Genomic DNA, 15,759 nt, shown 5'->3' on the forward strand with positions numbered 1-15,759 from the left:
GAAAATATGGCAATCCTTTTTATTTGGTCAGGTAGTTATAGTCGTTTATCATCTTAGCCTGTCATTGCTGGCTCATTTGAAGACTAGATGTGGGAGTATTTCATGATTGTATTAGTCACAGTAAATTAACAGAATACATTAACAACATTAGTTTCTATGAACTAACAGAATGCATTAGTTGATTTGAACTAACAGAATGGATTAGTTGGCATGAACTAACATATTGGATTAGTTGGCATGAACTAACATATTGGATTAGTTGGCATGAACTAACATATTGGATTAGTTGGCATGAACTAACATATTGGATTAGTTGGCATGAACTAACATATTGGATTAGTTGGCTTGAACTAACATATGGGATTAGTTGGCATGAACTAACATATTGGATTAGTTGGCATGAACTAACATATTGGATTAGTTGGCATGAACTAACATATTGGATTAGTTGGCATGAACTAACATATTGGATTAGTTGGCTTGAACTAACATATTGGATTAGTTGGCATGAACTAACATATTGGATTAGTGGGCATGAACTAACATATTGGATTAGTTGGCATGAACTAACATATTGGATTAGTTGGCATGAACTAACATATTGGATTAGCATATATGTACTAATGGTTCCTTTGAACTAGTCCAACAAACTGAAATTGGAATTTTGTTGATGAGGATGGGATTCCCAGTTTCCAACAACTAATATCTCTGTATCCATAAATAGAAAATCTAATTGTGACATGCCTTGAAAACAATCCCTCCGAGTCAGTTTCAGACCACCTGCCATGTCTTGTCATATGGAAAGTTTAATAACATTGCTAGCTTATCTCTTCCACTTCCTCATTCGTATATCACAAGGATCTGCTGTTTACATCTTTTTTCTAGCAGAGTAGTATATTAGTGGAACCTCATAGTCTGGGAGAACTCACTGATTTGCTAACAGTACATGCGCTTGCATGGAAGACTGAGAGCATCTTGCATCAGCAACTTGCGCAATTCCTTCATTTCTCATAGCAAAACATACACGATGATGAAATTGATCGTTTTGCAGTTTGCTTATCAGTGTTATTTTTCCCACTACTATGTAGGTTTTTAGTTCCTGAAGTGACTTGTTTAAACTGGGTAGTACAGTTTGGTATGAAACTAAACCATGGTGATTCATCAACTCAGGGCAGGAAGCCTGACTCACACAGTTAAACTTCTCCGTAACTTCTTAACTAGTTTGTTGTTGTCTTCCCTTAGTATGTAGTGTGCAGCTTCACCCAGTTTTTATGATATTTCTATGCTTATTGTTTAACTGTTAGTTGACATACGGCGCACGCGCTACTAATAAAAAATAACATATCAGTTTTAGTGTTGTGACACATCTTTGAGATGTAACCATAGCCGTGACACAATTTATTTTAGGATTTAGTCTTCTTGGTTTCTGATCGATACAAGTTCAGTGTTTAGGCGATGTGATTCCATGCACAGAGAACACTGATAACCTATTAATACCCACAGTTCTTTGACATGCCTTATTCAATAATCCATAGTGCATTGATGAACCATTTTTTGACAGGTCATTTCATTTTCATTAGTTGGCAAACTAACGTTTGACATAACATCGTTTCATGGAAACTTAGTCAATGAACAGCTCGTTACCTGCTTTGTTATGACACACTATTTACGCGCATGCATTCAGGTAGTTTTTCGCAATCTTGACTATAATTTTAACCGCTATAAGAGTCGTGTTCACCTGTCCAAAGTCACAGGTGAGAAAAAAGATGGCACGATACAGGATTGAAACCTGCAACAATAGGCATCACCGCCTGGCATGCTATCAACTACACCAATTATTCACTTGCCATATTTTAGACTCATTGTGCGTAAACTTATTCTTTGTGCTTTATCAGCACACCTGCCGATCTCTCACAGCACATCAGACTGCCAGGGTACTAGTTGAAAATAAAGCTTTCAAATCAGCTCATCATTGTCATACTTTAATGTACGACGATGAATGTACGATAATTTTTATGATGCTCATGAAAACACCAGATGGCTGTTGCTATGTCGACTTGTGCTATCACTTGAATCACTGGTCGTTGTGCATCACTGACTCTCGCCTGTGGACAAGGCAGGCTTTAAATGGCCAGTGATCATTAGCTAAAATATAGCTGAATGGTTCTTCTCAAGGGAATCATAAAATGAAATCATCACATGTTAGATCTGGAAAGAGCATTAACTGTACAAATGTGACCACCTTGGTGACACCACCATGCGGTCGATGCTTTGAAACACTCACCCACAATAGCTGTTTCTTGCTCTGTATTTGATAGACAGATGCAAGTAGCTAAATAGATTTCATCTTTGCATTCGCAGCTGGCTGTTTTGTTGGTATTAACGTTGACCAGTGCATATGATCCTGAAGCCACTTGTGTATAGCATTGCCGGAGAAGACAAGTTATGTGTGGCTTGAATTTGTAGGTTTAAAGCTGAGGTGGACATGGATGGGCAGCTGCTGACTAGCCGCTATCTGGAAAGTTTGAGTCTTTCAGAACTGCTGAGTGTATGTACCTATTCATCTGCTCGCCTCTACTCTCTTCATTTTTTTGTCTTTTTTGTGACATCTTCATCAAGTCTTCATCAAATCTTTAACGAGTCCTTATTAAGTTTTTGGTAAGTTCTCGTCAAGTCTTGGGCAAGTCTTCCGTCAAGTTTTCATCAAGTTCATACCGAGTCCTTATTAAGTTTTTGGTAAGTTCTCGTCAAGTCTTGGGCAAGTCTTCCGTCAAGTTTTCATCAAGTTCATATCGAGTCCTTATTAAGTTTTTGCTAAGTTCTCGTCAAGTCTTCATCAAGTTCCTATTAAGTCCCTGTTAACTCCTCGTCAAGTCTTCATTAAGTCCTCTCGCTTTTATCAAATCTGTTTTTTTTGTATTTATCTTTTACTCCCCACTCTCTGTCCTGATCATTCATATTCTCCATATTCATTTTTCTCTTTCATTGCCTCCCATCTTCTTTTCTCATTATTTTATTCTTTTGTTTCCAAATTCAATTTTTTTATTTTCTTACCGATTTTATTCAACTATTCATAGGAGATGAAAGCCGTAGAAACAACTGAAGAAGCTGAGGCGTTTCTAATTCACCACGGAGAAAAGATTGTAGAGCTCATTGGAGGTGAAATTGACAGAATCGAAGAAATTTTAAGGGTAGGTGTGCGTATGTACGTTTGTCTGTTTTGAAGATGTGGTAGTCTAATCTTGGGGCAGCGAAATATTAGCATACAGTTTTAAGGAGACCTGCGGGAACCCGACTTTGTAAATGTAGAGGTTGGCAGTTGGAGAATTTTGATGGCGACCTACATTTAATTATTTGTATGATGAGAAACCGTGATGAATGAGGCGGTTGGAGACCCGAATTGGAGACACGGCATCAGTTTTCTGCATGTAACAGGTCAACATAACTAGCCAATTGAAAACTAAAGGTGAAAACACACTAAGCGATATTTAGAGCGATATCGCGCTGCGTGGCGCTAATCTGCGCTAGAATTCACTCAGCGTGTTCATGCAGAGCGATAACGCTAGACATTCTCTACACAACATTATCGCTAACGAGATGCATTTCGGTTGGTTGGTTTTTACCAGAATGCAATTTTATGGCGGGAAATTATTTCCTATCGATGTTCCACAACGTACAGCGGCCACAATTTGCTATTTTGTTATGATTGAAACATCTTCAGAACGAACACTGAATTATTCATAATTTTAATAATAGTACTCCCAGTTCTGTACACCATAACAAACAAAAATTACAAAAAATCCGAGTTGAAAACCAACATTTGGAGTCAATCGTTGCGCAGGTTGACCATCTTGAGAACGGTAAATATTTAATATATTAAATATAAAAAACCACTACAAAGTAAAATATGTATAAAAATCGTAAAAATATTACAGTTAAAAATACAATAATCGTTTTTCTTGTCTTCTTGTAGTGTAGGCAGTGTACAATCCTCGAAAGTGAGATAGGTTTAATAACAAATGCGGAAGTTGGTTACGTTGTTGCCTAGACGGCGCCATATTGACTTACCTAAATTTATTAACAACTCCGAAGAAACTAATAATATGGAATTTTATTTGCAGTTTGTGAGCGTGGCCATTATATCGTTTGCTAGTGAATCGCTCAAGTGTGTTTATGCACACGCCAGCGATATCTCCGCCCTCCTCATGACGCTCGCGATAAAATCGCCTAGTGTGTTTGGACCTTAACAGTTCCTCTCTTAGCTTTTAGTTAGTCTAGGTAACAGTCTGGATAAACATTGCATGGCTGTTTAAGACAACATTTTCAGCTGTTCATAAAACCATTTTATTTGAATCTCAACAGAACTCATGTTTGCCCTTAAAATTTGTTGCTAGACATAACAAGAATAGTTCAAAACATGACTGCAGTAAGGGCGGGAGGGAGGGCTCACCGGGAGCCATAAAAATGTGCTTAACGTGGTCATGAGTACCAGACAGAACAGGTTTGCATCTGTTAAAAGCCCTAAATCAAATATAACACATATTATTGTCAAATATAACATATATTATTATTGTCAGATATAACATAGGCTATATTATTATTATCAAATATAACATATATTATTATTGTCAAATATAACATATATTATTATTGTCAAATATAACATGTATTATTATTGTCAAATATAACATATATTATTATTGTCAAATATAACATATATTATTATTGTCAGATATAACATAGGCTATATTATTATTATCAAATATAACATATATTATTATTGTCAAATATAACATATATTATTATTGTCAAATATAACATATATTATTATTGTCAAATATAACATATATTATTATTGTCAAATATAACATATATTATTATTATCAAATATAACATATCTTATTATTGTCAAATATAACATATATTATTATTGTCAAATATAACATATATTATTATTGTCAAATATAACATGTATTATTATTGTCAAATATAACATATATTATTATTGTCAAATATAACATGTATTATTATTGTCAAATATAACATATATTATTGTTGTCAAATATAACATGTATTATTATTGTCAAATATAACATATATTATTATTGTCAAATATAACATGTATTATTATTGTCAAATATAACATATATTATTATTGTCAAATATAACATATCTAATGAGTATTGCATTGTGTTATCGTAACATCTGATGGCTTTTGTTTTAATACTGGCATTCGCTTAGGAATTTAATTACTTGGGCGTTTCTCGCTGTGGAGTTGTTTGCTCCAGAAAAGATTGTTTATTTCCTGTGTTTACGCTGACAATCTTTGAAGGTCATGTCAGTGTCACATAATGTCACATGACAGCCCATATCTGTAGACCAGCTCATTTTAATCAACTTTTCAGAGCAGTATATTCTAATACAGTTTTCCTATACAGTTTTATTCTTATATAATGTATAACATAAAATTACATGCCTGTCATATCATTGCCTATGATCACCACTGGCTGCATGAGTTTTTTCTGAAAACCTTACCGAACGGCGTGACAGATGACAACTAAATCTAGTTTTTCGTTATCAACTATCAGTTATAATGAAACCTTCAAATAATTTTTAAATACTGTATTTCTTTGAGTTTAGCCTCGCAAAACAAATGGAAGTCTTTAATAGGAGGGAAACCATACCCTGTTAATTGTTTTATCACATTAAAAGGCCGATCTACAAGGTCCACAAGCTACAGATGTTGGAATAAAATCTTAACACTTTGCTCATAAATATTTATCCGAAAATTCTAACTGGAAAGACTGAGTGATGAATCACAGCGTTTGTTTGTCACCAATAAATTGCGCTCTCTGGCTATTTGAATAAACCCGCTGTAGCTTGCGATTATGGCCAGCTAAGTGGTGCCATGTTGGGTTTTAGTTGAATCGTATCTCCAGGGTCTTTGGTTACAGGAAAATTCTATAAGAACCGCAGTGTTTTTACTTTCAACTGTCTGATTAGACATGTTTTGCGTTGTACTCTCCGCCGTTTCCTTTCTAAAGGCGAATTTATGGGGAAGATTTGCATATTTGGTTTTGGCCTGACCAGATATCGCCTGCTCTAGAGTTGCTAACAGCAAAAACACGTTGAGTAACGGCTTACTCTGACATAAAAAACTAGGAAGCTCTCTTTGATGCTTTGTTGCTCTGGTAATAGCGTCACGGCGTTCACCTCATCCCTGTCATAGAGGATTACTAGCCTTGGTGCCTAGTGATCCCGATTATAGCTTGTAAGGCTAGATATATGACAAGTCCACGATGTATGAGCTTGGGGTTGGATATGAGGGCTTGTTAGTCTTGCCTTAGCTGGTTTGTAACCAGTTACCTTTATTTCATCAGCTTGGCAGCTGTGAACCAGTAGGTTGTGTTAATCGGATATTAAATCCGTGAAAGCTGTTAACTTATTGGATGTTCTGGAAGTTCCTACACAAAGGGACTACAAATAGTCCTGACTTACGATGAGCTCATTAACGACAACTCGGAGTTACGACAGCCTGTTAAAAACTGTGAAGATTGTTTTTATGTACATACGGTACCGCATGTACATTTACATACGGTACCATACGGTACGGCATGTTAGGCTGATATCTGCCACAGTTGAAGCGTTATAAAGAAGACTGGCACATACAAACACTGAATAAAAAGAGAAACTTCAAAAAGTAATCATAAAGAATAAGTAGAAGAACGTAACATCTATTGAAATGTACTCTATGGTAGCCTTGCATTTGTTTTACATGCTCGTGCACCTAGAAAAGTTAACTTAAAAAGGAAAAAGTCAAAATTTAATATACAAATTGTTAAAAAAGTTTACACTTATTATTAAAAAAGCGAAGAGAAAGTAGAGGAGAAAGATGAAGTAGAGTAGAGTATGAATAACATATATGTATGTTATACAGTAGTCTAGTACAAAGTACATATATGTATGTTATACAGTAGTCTAGTACAAAGTACATATATGTATGTTATACAGTAGCCTAGTACAAAGTGCGTATATGTATGTTATACAGTAGTCTAGTACAAAGTACATATATGTATGTTATACAGTAGCCTAGTACAAAGTACATATATGTATGTTATACAGTAGTCTAGTACAAAGTACATATATGTATGTTATACAGTAGTCTAGTACAAAGTACATATATGTATGTTATACAGTAGTCTAGTACAAAGTACATATATGTATGTTATACAGTAGCCTAGTACAAAGTACATATATGTATGTTTTACAGTAGTCTAGTACAAAGTACATATATGTATGTTATACAGTAGCCTAGTACAAAGTGCATATATGTATGTTATACAGTAGTCTAGTACAAAGTACGTATATGTATGTTATACAGTAGCCTAGTACAAAGTACATATATGTATGTTATACAGTAGCCTAGTACAAAGCAAAATGTTGCTCTATGGAGACTCAATGGGCAGGGGCGAGGGGAGATAATTCAAACCCTCCCCCCCCCCTCGCATTAATTAACAACGAGGTCTTCAGATTGTGACCTCGCAATTAAGTAAAGACAACTTCTACTTAATCGGTGTACACTCTAGGTGATTCATATTCTAGTTGCGCACTGCTCATAGTTGTAAGTAAACTACTGTCAGTAGTATGTTTGTTACCTGATTGGGTTAGTTGAGATTCTATTGACAGTGGATAAGTGAATGCATGGTGATGCAGCATTATAAGTCATGGTGCAAGAGCTTTAGTAATAGTGGAATGTTTGTAGGCTGGGATAACCCTATGACTCCTTTATAAAAGAGTCATTCGATTCCAATGAAGTATTTGCTATAAATAGCAAATACTTCATTGGAATCGTTTGCAGCTGGTCGATAGAGTAACTAATGTATCAGTCATATTTTGGTAAAAGTATCGTGTTGAGGATAACTGCAAGTTCATGAATACAGTAGGGCTCGACGGATATCTGGTACACCACTTAACAATAGATGCTTTTGTTCCCTCGTTTCAAATGCGATCAAGTTCTGTCTATTTTAATCTTGAAACATCCTGGTAGTCAGATTACCTCAAACAAAAAAAATCACAAATTATAAAAAAAAACACCGATACTTTTACTTCTGATAGAATCAACTAAAATTTTGTCTAGGTTCATCTTTAAATGCTGAAGTCAGCGAAAAAACTACAAGCAAACCTCGTCTTACGATCGCCTTAACTTATGAAGTTTTCAACATAAAACCAGAAATTTAAAAAGAAAATTTATCTCAATGTAGGAAATAGTTTACAACATAAAGCGCCAAATATTTGTTAATAAGTAATACAAGTAATACAGGACTTTCTTATGTAGTATGAAGCAAAAACTTTACATAATTTCTTTACGTGATGTGGAATTTACGTTACAAGAGATTTATGTTATAGGCGCGCCTATTGTATTTTAATTGAAATAATTGTATTCTCTAGTCATAAAATTATGTACATAATTGTACGTTGTTTGTTGGAGGTTCTAACGCCCACTCCAACTGCTCAGTCAGTCTATAGTCTCTATACCGATTATCACCCACCTCATTGCACAATAGTTTTGGTTCTAATAGATGTGTCACTAACTAGGTGTACAGCCTTTAGACACTGACAATGGAATGACTCAGGGTCCGCGAGCTCATTGTGTAGATCATTCTACGGCATCATTGTACAGGTGACACAGTTTTTAGGGTGCCTGACTCCTCCAGGACAGTTTTTAAACATCTACGCAAATATCTTACATAGAAACTCGTAAAATCACTCAGAGTTTTGAAAAATAGTTATAAGACTGACTCCTGAAACCTCAATAGAATTGAACCCTAGCATAAAGCGACAATCCAGTCCGATATCCGCTTTGCATGTTAGAGTCAACATACGTTGGAGCAAATATTCTAATTAGAATACATTTTATTGTATTTTATTTGTTACGGAGCCCTGAAACCAACGATCGATACTTCTAGTACTCACATATACCCCCAAAACAAATACAGTTGTTTCGATTATTAAAACTAAGTAAAAATGACTGTTAAGATCCAAGTTATAGGCCAATGGGAAAACTATATAAATGCAGTAATAACGAGTTGAGAGGTTTTATTCTTACCTTAGAGACTGGGAGGCAACTCCTCGCTTTAGCAATAATATGAGTGGTAGAATGTAGCATACTTTGCTGAAACTTAAAATTAGAGACATTTTCAATTTAACTTAATTTATATATTTTTTAAACATTTTCATTTTATTGTTACATTTTACTATATTTTTTCACTTTCTCTTAAAAGTCTGTGGTACTTTAAAAAATATTTGACACTTTATGTTGTAAATTATTTTCTACATTGAGATAAATATTTGCTCAAATTTCAAATAGCGTGTTAAAAATTCATAAGTTATGGTAATCATAAGACGAGGTTTGCTTTTAGTTTTTCGCTGACTTCAGCATTTAAAGATGAACTTGCACATCATTTGAATAGTTTCTATCATAAAGTATCCATATTATATTATTATATTATATATTCGGTACTTTTCTATCATTTGTTATGGTTTTTTGATATTTGACATGGTATGACAGCCAGGCTGTTTTATGATTAAAATCAACAAAACTTGATCGCGGTTAAAATGCTTGCAAAAAATATGTGCGAAATGATATCACTAGTTGCTATCATCATTGCTAGTTATTATCGTTGCTATCATTGATATCGGCTATGGCATTCAAGTTGCAGTGTTACCCGTCTCTATTCTGTCAGTCTCTTTGAAACTATAGACATCATAATCATACTTTCACTTGATCTGAGAATTTTAATCGCAATCAAGTTTTGTCGATTTTATTTTTGGAACATTCTGGAACATCGTAGCGATCAGATGACCACAAACATCAAAAACAATCGCAAGTGATGGAAAAATACAGATATTTTTTGATAAAACGTTGTGTAAGTTTATGATCAAGTAGCACATCAAGATGTTATTATTACTAGTAACCTGGCAGATTGGTGAGAGATCGCGAGGTGTGTTGGTAAAGCACAAAGAATAAGTATACTCACAATACATGCACTTCTAAACATGGCAGTCGAACGATTGCCCCAGGTGGTAGTGTCGTAGCAAGCTGAAAGTTGCTAGTTCGAATATCATTGAAACCATATTTTTCCCTCACCTCTAAGCATAGCTTCAGATGGACAGACACGACTCTTATCATAGTAAAGAGGAGTATTGTCGCTTGTATTGGTGTTGAATTCACTTGTTCGTAGTGTATTTCTTATGATCAGTTCTGTTAGAGCTTGTTTGACTGTATCAAACCGTTGCTCCCCTCACCAGCTTTTTCTTTTGGCTAGATTATTCGCAAAGCAGAAGTTTTCAGGGCTCACAACGCTTCATCACATCTCTTGCGCATGGACAATGAGTGTGATGTTTGCGTATCAGTTAGTAAAAGTGTGTTCATAAGTTGTAATGCTCCAGTTGTTATCTTGTCATAATATTGTCATTCCAATCAGGAAGAATTAGCATTTTTACGCAGAACACTTGCATATATGCACCAGATCAGCAGGCCATTGTGGGTGGCATGTGAGAAAACCTATCTAAAACACCCTTGGTAGGCGTCAATTGTCATGCAAGTGAAGGTCCGGGCGTATCACTTGCCGGCTGCCTTATATAAGGAAGGAAAAGTGGTGCTCTATGTTATTCATGAGGCAATATTATTGACTATCGCAAGCCTTTTTCCATTTGTAATCACAATTGGAAGCTGAAAGAAGCAGCAAAAAGTATCTATATATATAAATATTAGTGTTTGTCTTTTGTTTTCTGTCGTCCCTGTGTCCAGTTATAACGATTAAATTCTAGCTATGAAATATCCGCTTCGCAGGGGTTTCATCTCAGAACCTCCAGGTCGGAAGACCAGCGATCTAAACCATACACTACGATTGGTTAACTGACTGTAGCGATGTAAGGGTTGTGATGACATTCGTTATATCAGTTAAAATACTTGAGGCTATTAACTAGCACAGTTGATTGGTTCATGGAATGTCACGATTATTAAGCTGGCTTCAAACATGGGTATTGTATTAGTAAAGATTTAGACTACTATAGCTTTGAGGTAAGTTACTCAAATTCATTGGGTAATTATTTTATTAAGCAATCGACTAGTTATGGTATACATACACTGATGTATGTCAACCCTAGCATTTCCAACAAGAAAATCTCTGTTATCCACCCAACTCTTAAATATTAACAGCAAAAAAATGTAAACTTTAATTTATTAAAGAATGTAAATGTAGTCTTAATATTACTATGATTACAGGAATTGCTTTTCCTTGTTAAAGAGTCGATGTGTGTGTTGTATGTCACATGTCAGTTGGTACTTTAAGAGTGTAATGTGTTACGCTTTCCTTCAATAACCTGCAACAAACTGTCATATTTCTAACTGTTTCAGGGAGTCAATCCCCAGGTACGTCATGTAGACCTGGAAATATTGTGAAACTCATCCCTCTTGTCTTCTATGGTATCTGCGGCGGTTGGACGGGTGAAGTGACTCACTCTGCGAGCAAAAGTCGATCCTTATTGATGAGATTTGATGTCATCATATTTTTATACGAGTAGATTAGTAAAATCTTTTTGGAGTTGTCTTCCTATTGAGGCAATTTTGAATTTGCCAATTACATCTGTATTACATTCTTCAAAACTGTCTGTAAGATGCTCGTTTTATATGTAATACAAGCACTCTTTAGCTTTTGTTATACAACTTAACTTGTATATTATAATAAAATACTAATTGCAATAGTTATCTTTGGGATTCTTTCACAGGGCTCCATTTCCTTCTACGTATATGAACATCGTGTTTACTACCTTTTGCTTCATGTTTTTGATGTTTTTTCTATGTTTTTGATATTTTAAACCAACCAACGTTACTGTATCACTAGTGAGTATATGACACGCTTTTAGATAACTCAGACCTTATAGACGATGCTACAAGTAAAAGTAGAATGGAACAACTGAAGAATTGATCTCGTAGACCGCTCACCACAGTGAGCTTTTTATGGTTTACAAACATAGTTACTTGAAGGTCAACTGACAGCATTTGAAAATTAAACTAATCATAGTTTTTTTTTCAACAATGATTTTAATGTTATAAGAACACAAGCCAAAACCAGTTTTGGAGACAAAAGACGCAACACAAGCTCCAAGCTGTGATGTAAGGCTTTTTTGCTAAGGCTGTGACGGCCATCTTTTTGGCCAAACAGGTTTATGAATTGAGATGTCAATGCTGACGATTAACCAATGCGAGACACAAGCTCCTCAGTAGACTGCCATTCATTTATATTCTCTCTATCTAGCTGCCACTCTGCATGTTATAGTATTATTTACCAAACTTGGCCAATAATTACAATGCTAGGTCAAAGCAAATTCCACAAATATCTGAAAACTCGGAGCTGTATTTATGTGTCCTGCATTAACTTTCGAGTAGTGTTTATAGAAGTAAACAAATCGGCTTGTGCATACAGTTTGTGGAGTGCTAGCAAGACGTTCTTCATTCACGCTAAAAGCAAATTTACAAAATTGTGCATAAAAATAGCTGTTAGCGCGCACTCTGCTTTTTTGTCAAGGATTTTGAACAGACAATTTGTGGCTAACCTAGCTAACAAAACAAACAATTTTAATGTAATTATATTATTATACAGCACCACAACTGTTTGCAAACGATATTATTCAAAGGTAACAAATATTTCAGTCCATTTCAAATATATATAGTACTTTATTGGCATTAATTTCATTTTACAAATAGAAATGTTTTTCAAATTAGGCCATACAACAATAGTAAAACAAAAAAAAGGGGAAAAGCAACAGTTAGCCATTAAAATTGAATAAATAGTCTGACAAATAGTGTTTAAAATGCCTTTCTCTGCTAAGAGACCGGATATTTGGTGGAAGATCGTTAAAGCAGCTGGCAATGTCATTTTCAAAATGATTGTTAGTGATTGTATGCAATTTGTTCACATCACGTAAGTTGAAATGAGTTGAGAACCTGTAATTGTCATGTAAAAAACGAGGACACAAACCGTGAAAAATCTTGAAACATTGAATTGAAGTAAAATAAATATTTAGCATAGGCAGAGTAAGAAGACGCAGAGATTTGGAAAGATCATTCGTTGGAACAATATATGCAGGAATATGATGTAGATTTGCAATGAGTTGAAATGCTCTTTTTTGCAACAAAAGTAAATCCTTAGCGACATATCTTGGAGCTAGATTATAACAAATGTGGATACCATAAATAACATGGCAAAATATAAACTGATAATAAAATGCAATAGCAGATTTTGAGTTCATGTATGGCCTGCAAAACTGGAGCAGAGTCAATGACTTCGTGACCTTACTACAAATAGTGTCGACATGATTATTCCAAGAGAGTCGATCTGTCAAAACGAATCCTAATAATTTTGTCTCATGTCTACAAGTGATGGATTGACAGTTAGACTTAAAAGTAAAGCTGTTTTGAAGGTTTTCATCAGTATTATAAAGAAGAAAGTGTGATTTTTGTAAATTGATTGTCATATGATTTGATGTACACTAGTTGCTGATAATTTGCATGATGAGATTGCAGTTCGCCTCAAGAAGTTGCACATCTTTGTGATAACGAACAAAAACGGTATCATCGGCGTAGGCAAAGCCTTTTGGAACAAGTCTAAGAAGATCATTTACATTATATATATTAAAAAATAATACCGGTGCAATAAGTGACCCCTGTGACTTTTCATGACTTAAAAATGTTTACAAAACCGGGAATTTTGTCGAAATTATGCTAGAATATTACTGAGCCACCATCTTTAATGCTATTGCTGCTGTTAATACACTGAACACGCTGTCGGTTGACCTATAAGATAACCTTCAAGTGTTTTTCTACATTTTCCACTATAGAGAAGCTCTTTCTATGGACAGTGTCACCTTGACACAGCAGTCAACTGAGGTACCACAACTGATCGCATTGTCATACTAAAATTTTGATCAACGTAGAGCTGAGGCGTAATGTACAATTCGTTTTACTGTCTTCTTGCTTCATAACAAAACTCGACGTTGGAGTCATTTATAGTTTCCATATTTCATGTTTTTAATCGGCTAAAGGGGTTTGAGAACTCAGACATCGTGATCAGTAAACACTTTTCATGATGGTATATTAGTCAAAGGAGATGTTCGATACCTTTCATAGAACCCATCTTTGGCTCATTCACCCATTATAAATGTCAATGTCGAACTCAGTGAATTCATTCTCTCACGCGAGTCACACGACTAGCGTGTTTTGTTAGCCTACATGAGCCGTGACTCATAGATAATGTTGGTTAATTTAATAACTAACAGAGGATTCTCCGAGTCAATGAGTCAAATGTACCAGGATGCGCGTCCACTGGGTGTGAGTGGCTGAAGTAACAACAAAGATAGCAGTTGTGCGTTTGCTGACAATAATACTGACAGGAGAGAGGAGTGTTGGGTGTGTGTAGCAGATGCCGAGCCCCTAACTTGTTTACAGCATCATAATGCTCTACGCAAGAGCTTGTTGATCAGTTTATGAATAAAAAAATGTTTTATTTATATGTTTGTGTTAGCTGGCCTTTTCAACACTGGATCAGGGCTACCTAACGGGACATCAATAACACCTGCTGTTTATGAGCATTCGTAACCAAATGCTACAACGTGATATCCGTACTAGGATATGACGGAGTCAAACCTGGTATATATTTAGCCGCTGTTCACACGCATACACGACCGGAAACTGACTAAAGTCTATGTAAAAAACGTAAGATACAAATAAAAACTTTGGCATGGTCAAACTTTTCTGATCAGTTTTGTGAACCATGGCAGCATGTTGGTTGAATTACGTGTCCTTCGGGAAACAGGCTTGAGACAGTTCTCTTCCTTTTGTACGTGTAACTAGCAAGTGAAAGCAACTTAATAAAACATTTTATGAATTAACTGATCCGTTTCTGACTTTTCAATTAAGATGTGGCCTAACAATAGTCTGCTTATGTAAATATTAGTCTTGCTCTTACAAAAAGGACGTGTTTTTAAGAGAAGTTTGAAACAGTATAGCGAGAAGAGCTTTTTACACAGATAAATGCATGGGTATAGTTTTAATGTTGGTTTTTAATGAAATGCTAGAATATTCTGGCTGTGGCTGGTTTGATGGTTTGGCAACAAAGAACGTCACCCGCTTTACCTGTTGGTTAGACCTTTAGAAATGCCTACAAAGTCTTTAGCACCAGTTGAAAAGCAAGATTACCATCTCTTTGCTTTATTTAAATTTTTAGGCATTCTAAATCTTTAAAGCATACAACATTTTATTCTTTTCAGCAAGAGTTTTTCCCTTATCGATTGTAGGCCTGTGCTTTATCATAGTTCAATAGTTTCGTTTTACAAAATAGTTCACAAGTAAGCACAAGATAATCATATCTTCAAAAAACATCTGCAGAGTTGCATGGGATAGCCTTAAACCTTTCATAGCTTACTATTCTATGACCAGAGGCCGGTGCTTTCGTGTTTTTCTTTCTCGGGCTGTATGCCACGCGGTGTTGTAGTGAACTATTGACCTTGTGAGCTGTTGCGCAATAAAAGCTTTGTATGCAAACACTACTAGCGAAGACGGACATTGACCGATTTGTCATTCAAATAAGCTAGCCAATCAAAACTACTCCCTTCGTCAAAGCGCATAAATCATTGGTTATTTGCTACTAGCTAAGGCACCACTATCACGCTTCAATCATCTGCCGCATTAGTGAAAGA

At 35.4% G+C, this 15,759-nt stretch overlaps 1 protein-coding gene across 1 annotated transcript in view; it reads left to right on the plus strand.

Moving 5' to 3' along the window:
* The window catches only part of LOC137401642 (proton-coupled zinc antiporter SLC30A9, mitochondrial-like), a 30,951-nt gene extending 19,200 nt beyond the window's left edge, over positions 1 to 11,751 (plus strand). The window contains exons 14-16 of the mRNA XM_068088091.1: positions 2,467 to 2,548; positions 3,078 to 3,191; positions 11,420 to 11,751. Coding sequence (XP_067944192.1) covers positions 2,467 to 2,548; positions 3,078 to 3,191; positions 11,420 to 11,464 — 241 coding nt within the window. The 3' untranslated portion in view covers positions 11,465 to 11,751. The remainder of the gene's footprint in view (positions 1 to 2,466; positions 2,549 to 3,077; positions 3,192 to 11,419) is intronic.
* Positions 11,752 to 15,759: the final 4,008 nt, after the last annotated feature.

Source organism: Watersipora subatra, chromosome 8 (assembly GCF_963576615.1).
Source record: "Watersipora subatra chromosome 8, tzWatSuba1.1, whole genome shotgun sequence".
Taxonomy (NCBI): Eukaryota; Metazoa; Bryozoa; class Gymnolaemata; order Cheilostomatida; family Watersiporidae; genus Watersipora; species Watersipora subatra.